The following is an 8,033-nucleotide window of genomic DNA, read 5'->3' as shown; positions in this document are numbered from 1 at the left end:
TTGATCTGATAAATACTGTACAAAAGTTCCTCGCAAATAATAAAACATTTTTTTGTCTTTTTGTCATCACTTTTTTTTTTTTTGAGACTAGCTCTAAATATTATTGGTAAATAATTCTGAAAAAAAAAGTTCCTACCTAGAACTTTTTTTAAGTTTGTGTAATTTTCTTCTCTGGTACTTTACAAGTTCTTGTTTTGTTTTTTTTTTTTAACCCCCCCTCCCCATTTTTTTTTCTCTGTACAAAAATAGTCCAAAAAAAGTCCAAACTCTAATAAAAGTTTTTTTTTTTTTTTGCTGTGTGCTTATTATTATTTTTTGTTTCACATGTGTGATAGAGGAAGCGTGCCATTGATGGCTGTGCCCGGTACCGAGGCGCTCTGATAGTGCTGGGACATATGCAGTCTGCTTTGGGCAGAGGGCTCTGGCACTTCTGCCCCAGGTAGGTACATGCTGATCATGTCCCGGAGGTCCCCCGCTTGACAAGGAGCCCTGGAGTGGGAGGAAGAGGTGACAACGGGCGGGCTGGAGCTTGATTCGGACTTGACCACGGAGCCCATGGAAGCCAGGGTCATACCGGGGGCCCCTTGTTGGGAGTAGGACATGCTGTAGGTGGGGGAGCCGTTCATGTAGGACTGGGAGCTGCTCATAGAGTTGTATTGAAGCGCGCTGACGTCGTAGCGGTGCATGGGTTGCATTTGTGCGGCGTTGTGGGCGTTGAGCCCCGGGTGTTGCGGGTAACCGAGCTGCTCTTGCATCATGCCGTAGCCGCCGTTGGTCCAGCCGTTCATGTGGGCATAGCTGTCCATCCTTTGGTTGACCCCGGCTCCCAGGCTGGCTCCGGAACCGATGGAGTTGCCCCCAGGAGCTAGCAATCCCCCGGGTAGGGTGTATTTATCCTTCTTCATGAGGGTTTTGGTTTTCCTCCGGGGCCGGTATTTATAATCCGGGTGCTCCTTCATGTGTAAGGCTCTGAGCCTCTTGGCCTCATCAATGAAGGGTCTCTTCTCGGCCTCGGAGAGGAGCTTCCATTCAGCTCCTAGCCTCTTACTGATCTCTGAATTGTGCATCTTAGGGTTCTCCTGGGCCATCTTCCTCCTCTGCCCCCTGGACCATACCATGAAGGCGTTCATGGGTCTCTTCACCCGGTCCGGGCTGTTTTTCTGGTTGGCAGCCGACTGGTTGGAGTTCCCCCCGCCGGATGCTTGCTGGGGGGCGGCCGCTTTCAGCTCGGTCTCCATCATGTTGTACATTCTGGTGTCGGAGAGGGGGGGAGCAGCCCCAAAAATAAAATAAAAACTTCTTCTTCTCTGGTCCCCCTGCTTGTTTTTTAGGTTCTTTCCTCTTTTTTTAGGGCTTTTCTCGCTGCTCTCCAATGCTGCCTCTCACACAGCCAGCAAACTACTTTTCATCGTGCGCCTTTGACAAGTCCTGCTACTTTTTTGAAACAAGTTAATAGACAACCGTCCATGTGATGGGGGCTGTCAGGGAATAAATGGCCTGGCGGCGGCCAATCAGAGCGCCAGGCAGGGGCAGCCCCCATCGGCTTCAGTTTATTGTGGGCGTGGCCAAAAGGGGAGGGAGAGAGCTTCGCCTGCAACCTATAGCAGCCTCGCTTCTCCACGCCCACCCCCCCTCCCATCCAACAGGAGCAACAGGTCACACACGCCTAGGAGAGGAGGAAGTGGGGGGACGGGGCTCTCCTGACTGCACTGCTGAAACTTCGGCCGATTAACCCCTTCTCACATCCACAACGCACCTGTCTGCGCTGCGATCGATCGATCGGGACACTTTTATTTCTTCGCCTCATTCACACAGCTCGCGGGTGAGCCTGGCTGTGCAGGTCTCTGCAGATCAGGGTTGCCAACCGTCAGTAAACTTACTGACATTTTGTAGAAATCAGTGACTTTTACAGCGGTCCATAAATATCAGGAGCTGATAATTTGTCATGCTGTGTGGACTTTTGTAAGTGTAAACCAGGAAAATTACTTGCTATGTGTCTTGTCAGTGATTTCATATTGTGTTTATATGGTTTAAATATCTATAGTCTTACAGTTTAATAGGAGTTCTGTCATTTTTCAGGTTGTCAGTAAAAATATGCCCCATCAGTAAATTTCCCATGTTTGGTCAGTAAAAAATATGCCCCATCAGTAAATTTCCCATGTTTTGTCAGTAAAAAATATGCCCCATCAGTAAATTCCCCATGTTTGGTCAGTAATAAATATGCCCCATCAGTAAATTTCCCATGTTTGGTCAGTAAAAAATATGCCCCATCAGTACATTTCCCAAGTTTTGTCAGTAAAAAATATGCCCCATCAGTAAATTCCCATGTTTTGTCAGTAAAAAATATGCCACTTCAGTAAATTCCCCATGTTTTGCCAGTAAAAAATATGCCACTTCAGTAAATTCCCCATGTTTTGTCAGTAAAAAATATGCCCCATCAGTAAATTCCCCATGTTTGGTCAGTAAAAAATATGCCCCATCAGTAAATTCCCCATGTTTTGTCAGTAAAAAATATGCCACTTCAGTAAATTCCCCATGTTTTGCCAGTAAAAAATATGCCACTTCAGTAAATTCCCCATGTTTTGTCAGTAAAAAATATGCCCCATCAGTAAATTTCCCATGTTTTGTCAGTAAAAAAATATGCCCCATCAGTAAATTTCCCATGTTTTGTCAGTAAAAAATATGCCCCATCAGTAAATTCCCCATGTTTGGTCAGTAATAAATATGCCCCATCAGTAAATTTCCCATGTTTGGTCAGTAAAAAATATGCCCCATCAGTACATTTCCCATGTTTTGTCAGTAAAAAATATGCCCCATCAGTAAATTCCCCATGTTTGGTCAGTAAAAAATATGCCCCATCAGTAAATTCCCCATGTTTTGTCAGTAAAAAATATGCCACTTCAGTAAATTCCCCATGTTTTGCCAGTAAAAAATATGCCACTTCAGTAAATTCCCCATGTTTTGTCAGTAAAAAATATGCCCCATCAGTAAATTTCCCATGTTTTGTCAGTAAAAAAATATGCCCCATCAGTACATTTCCCATGTTTTGTCAGTAAAAAATATTCCCCATCAGTAAATTCCCCATGTTTGGTCAGTAAAAAATATGCCCCATCAGTAAATTTCCATGTTTGGTCAGTAAAAAATATGCCCCATCAGTAAATTTCCCACGTTTTGTCAGTAAAAAATATGCCCCATCAGTAAATTTCCCACGTTTTGTCAGTAAAAAATATGCCCCATCAGTAAATTCCCCATGTTTGGTCAGTAAAAAATATGCCCAATCAGTAAATTTCCCATGTTTTGTCAGTAAAACATATGCCCCATCAGTAAATTTCCCATGTTTTGTCAGTAAAAAATATGCCCCATCAGTAAATTTCCCATGTTTAGTCAGTAAAAAATATGCCCCATCAGTAAATTTTCCATGTTTTGTCAGTAAAACATATGCCCCATCAGTAAATTTCCCATGTTTTGTCAGTAAAAAATATGCCCCATCAGTAAATTTCCCATGTTTTGTCAGTAAAAAATATGCCCCATCAGTAAATTTCCCATGTTTTGTCAGTAAAAAATATGCCCCATCAGTAAATTTTCCATGTTTTGTCAGTAAAACATATGCCCCATCAGTAAATTTCCCATGTTTTGTCAGTAAAAAATATGCCCCATCAGTAAATTTCCCATGTTTTGTCAGTAAAAAATATGTCCCATCAGTAAATTTCCCATGTTTTGTCAGTAAAAAATATGCCCCATCAGTAAATTCCCCATGTTTGGTCAGTAAAAAATATGCCTCATCAGTAAATTCCCCATGTTTGGTCAGTAAAAAATATGCCCCATCAGTAAATTTCCCATGTTTTGTCAGTAAAAAATATGCCCCATCAGTAAATTTCCCATGTTTTGTCAGTAAAAAATATGCCCCATCAGTAAATTTCCCATGTTTTGTCAGTAGAAAATGCTGCAGGAGGTTGGCAACCCTGCTGCAGATCCCTCCTTTTCCCCCCACCTTCCTAATGGGCCATACACACTATAAGATTTTCTGAAGACTTTTTCCTTTAGATTTACCAAAACCATATAATATAAGGTCAAACCTAAACACTTTTAATTTGTATGCAATCTGGCCCGGCCCTTGCACTACATAGAAAAGGTAAATCTGACCACAAAAGTTGGATAGTGTGTATCCAGCTTAATGCACCCCCCACAGCAATCCACACAATCTCCTTCTCTACAAAACTCCCCATAGCAACCGAATACTTCTGAATCCTGACACTGCAGCAGGTTACAATCATAATAAATAATCCCAAAATGCAAGTTCATAAAAAAGAGAAATGTCGATTTTTTTATGTCCCCCCCCCCCAGAAAAAAAAAAACGAAACAAAAAACAACCAGACTTCAGTGTCTGGTATCATCACTCTATGATTTCTTTTTTTGCAATCCTTCTTGATGTAAAAGAAGTAGAGTACTATGGGTTTATTAAAACTGGAGAGTGTGAAATCTGGTGCAGCAAGCCAATCAGCTTCCAGTTTGTTTGTCAAAGCTTAACTAGACAAGCTGAAGTTAGGCTGGCCATACATGTTCAATTCCCTTCAGATTTACCTTAAACTATGTAGTGCAAGGGCCTGCCTATTGGAAACAATTCAAAGTTGTTAAATATTGACCTCATATTATATGTTTTTTTTTTTTTTTTTAAATCTAAAGGAAAGTTGTATGCCTAAGGCTGGCCATACATGTTCAATTTTCTTGGACAATTTTCCTTTTTTTTTATCTTAAACTATGTAGTGCAAGGGCCTGCCTATTGGAAACAATTGAAAGTTGTTTAATTTTGACCTCATATTTTATGTTTTTTGGAAATCTAAAGGAAATCGAATATGTATGGCTGGCCTAAAGCTGAACATACATGTTCAATTCTTTTGGACAATCTTCCTTCAGATTTACCTTTAACTATGTAGTGCAAGGGCCTGCCTATTGTTGGTTGGGTTTTCTTTAATGTTTTTTTTTTGTTTTTCATTGATTGAGCCAGATGGACTTGTGTCTTTTTTCAACCTGACTAACTATGTAATGATGTTGGAAACAACTGAAAGTTGTTTAATTTTGACCTCATATCATATGTTTTTTGGAAATCTAAAAGAAAATTGAACATGTATGATCAGCCTAAGGCTGGCCAAACATGTTCAATTTTCTTGGCCAGTTTTCCCTTAGGATTACCTTAAACTATGTAGTGTAAGGGCCTGTCAAATTGGAAACTAATAAACATTGTTTAGTTTTGACCTCATATTATATGGTTTTTGGTAAATCTAAAGGAAAATTGTACAAAAGTATTGAACATGTATGGCCAGCCTGAGAAGCTGATTGGCTACTCTGCACAGCTGCACCAGATTTTGCACTCTCCAGTTTTAATAAATCAAACCCATGGTACGTTAGTTCTTTTACATTAAGGATTGGTGAAAAGTGATGATACTAGTCACTAAAGTCTGGTTGTTTTTTTTTGTTATTATTTTATGGGGGGACATGAAAAAGTCCTGTAGGGATTGGAAGGCGGAGGGGGAGCCCCATGGATCTGTCTGAGTTGGGGGAAGGCAGAGTGTAATTTCAGAAGTTCCTCTATTGTCACCAGCTAAAGATTTCCAGGGGGGGGGGGGGGGCATCTATACTAAAAGAAATGCAGCATGGCCCTTACAAGTAGCTAGTTTTGTTTCTCTTGTTGTAACTACACAGTGCTAGACAAAGACACTTCTAAGATTACTTCCATTCCCTTGTGCAAAGCTGTGTATCTAAAGTACATTTAACAACAAATAAATATTGGACACACTGGGCTCATTGTGTGCAAGGACATAAATTCTTATTATAGGCTATGGCAGAACATATTTGTTCACAACAAAGGGAATGTTACATTTGTTACATGCTGAGATATATGTATATATATATATATATATATATACACACACATATAATATATATATAAAAAGAGAGAGCGAGAGAGAGAGAATGAATATATATATATATATATATATATATATATATATATATACAGAGAGAGAGAGAGAGAATGACTATATATATATATATATATAGAGAGAGAGAGAGAGAGAAAGAAAGAAAGAAAGAAAGAAAGAAAGAAAGAAAGAAAGAAAGAAAGAAAGAAAGAAAGAAAGAAACTGTAAGTTTATAGGGGTAACCACTATGACCACTAAGTATACATATAAAACAAGAATTTATGGGGTTGATTTACTAAAGGCAAATAGACTTCGCTTTCATAAGAATTGTCTCTTTTCAAAGGGATATACCTGTACCGATATCTCTGCTGACTTCCAATATTCAACCATGTACAAGCATAAATACTGTTTTGTTTTGTTTTTTTTTTTTCCTTCCAGGTGATTGGTTATTCTTTGCGAAGTTCATTTTCACCAAATTTACTAAGCTAAGGTAAACTTCCCTTAAAAAGTGAATAACCTATCTGCCTTTAGTAAATCAACCCCTATATACTTATATGGAGGGTGACCACCAAGTCTATCTATCTAGATACTATCTAGATACTAGTGGTCACCCACTTAAAAATGCACAATCCTTAAATCCCCCACCCCCCTCCTCTCATCTAGAGAGAGGGAGACTGTAAGCTCCTAAAGGGTGACCATTAAATAGATAGATAGTTAGATAGATAGATAGAAACATAATTCTCTCTTTCACTGTATATATATATATATATATATATATATATATATATATATATATATATATATATATATATATATATATATATATATATATACATATATACATACATATACATAAATACATATATTCACACCACAAAACACACATATAAATATATACATATACACCGTGTACACACAGACAGATACGCACATTTATTAATCTCTCTCTCCATACATATATACATACATATACTGTATACACACACATTTTTAATCTCTCTCTCTATATATATATACATACATATACTGTATACATACACATTTATCTCTCTCTCTCTCCATATATATATATATATATATATATATATATATATATATATATACATACATATACTGTATAAATACACATTTATCTCTCTCTCTCTCTCTCTCTCTCCATATATATATACATACACATACTGTATACATACACATGTATCTCTCCCTCTCTCCATATATATATATACATATGCTTTATACATACACATTTATCTCTCTCTCTCTCTCTCCCTATATATATATATATATATATATATACATACATATACTGTATACATACACATGTATCTCTCCCTCTCTCCATATATATATATATATATATATATATATATATATACATATACATATGCTTTATACATACACATTTATCTCTCTCTCTCTCTCCCTATATATATATATATATATACATACATATACTGTATACATACACATGTATCTCTCCATATATATATATATATATATATACATACATATACTGTATAAATACACATTTATCTCTCTCTCTCTCTCTCTCTCTCTCTCTCTCTCTCTCTCTATATATATATATATATATATATATATATATATATATATATATATATATATATATATATATATATATATATATATATATATATATACACATATACTGTATACACACATTTATTTAGGCATCTATAAATATATATGTGTTTGGTATAGTATCTGTATATTTCAGGTGCTGCCAGGATTAGTGTATCCCCACCTATTTCGAACAGCATAGATTCTTCTAAAGAATTATTTTGGAATAAGTTTGAAGATCACACCAGATATTTTCTGATCTCCCTCCAATTGATGGTAAAGTGGTTATTCATTGGATTAAAGAAGCAGGTTCATTGGAAAGTCCTTCAGACACTCATGGTGTAAGAGCGCCGCCTAATGGCCGGCCGCGGCAACTCCACTCCCTGGTCTTACACAAACAGTAGCTTATAGATGAGGTTTTATTATATAATTAATGATCCATCGTATTGGTTCAGATGTCTTCATTCAGCACGCTATATTTTGATTTGTTTTGTTTTCTCTGTTTTGCTCCCAGCTAACGCCAAGTTAGGTTTGTGT

The 8,033-nt window shown here is 37.5% G+C and overlaps 2 protein-coding genes across 7 annotated transcripts in view; both read right to left on the bottom strand.

Annotated features, from left to right (window-relative positions):
• Nucleotides 1-1,250, bottom strand: part of SOX2 (SRY-box transcription factor 2) — a gene marked incomplete at its 5' end in the record, with an annotated part of 1,849 nt that extends 599 nt beyond the window's left edge. The window contains one exon of the mRNA XM_082249981.1: nucleotides 1-1,250. This exon is cut by the window's left edge and continues 599 nt beyond it. Coding sequence (XP_082106107.1) covers nucleotides 321-1,250 — 930 coding nt within the window. The 3' untranslated portion in view covers nucleotides 1-320.
• Nucleotides 1-8,033, bottom strand: part of LOC309551399 (uncharacterized protein) — a 1,058,733-nt gene that overhangs the window by 83,129 nt on the left and 967,571 nt on the right. The window lies entirely within an intron of this gene.

Source organism: Pelophylax lessonae (assembly GCF_965119305.1).
Source record: "Pelophylax lessonae genome assembly, chromosome: 3".
Lineage (NCBI taxonomy): Eukaryota > Metazoa > Chordata > Amphibia > Anura > Ranidae > Pelophylax > Pelophylax lessonae.
This window is presented reverse-complemented; position numbering and strand designations above follow the sequence as displayed.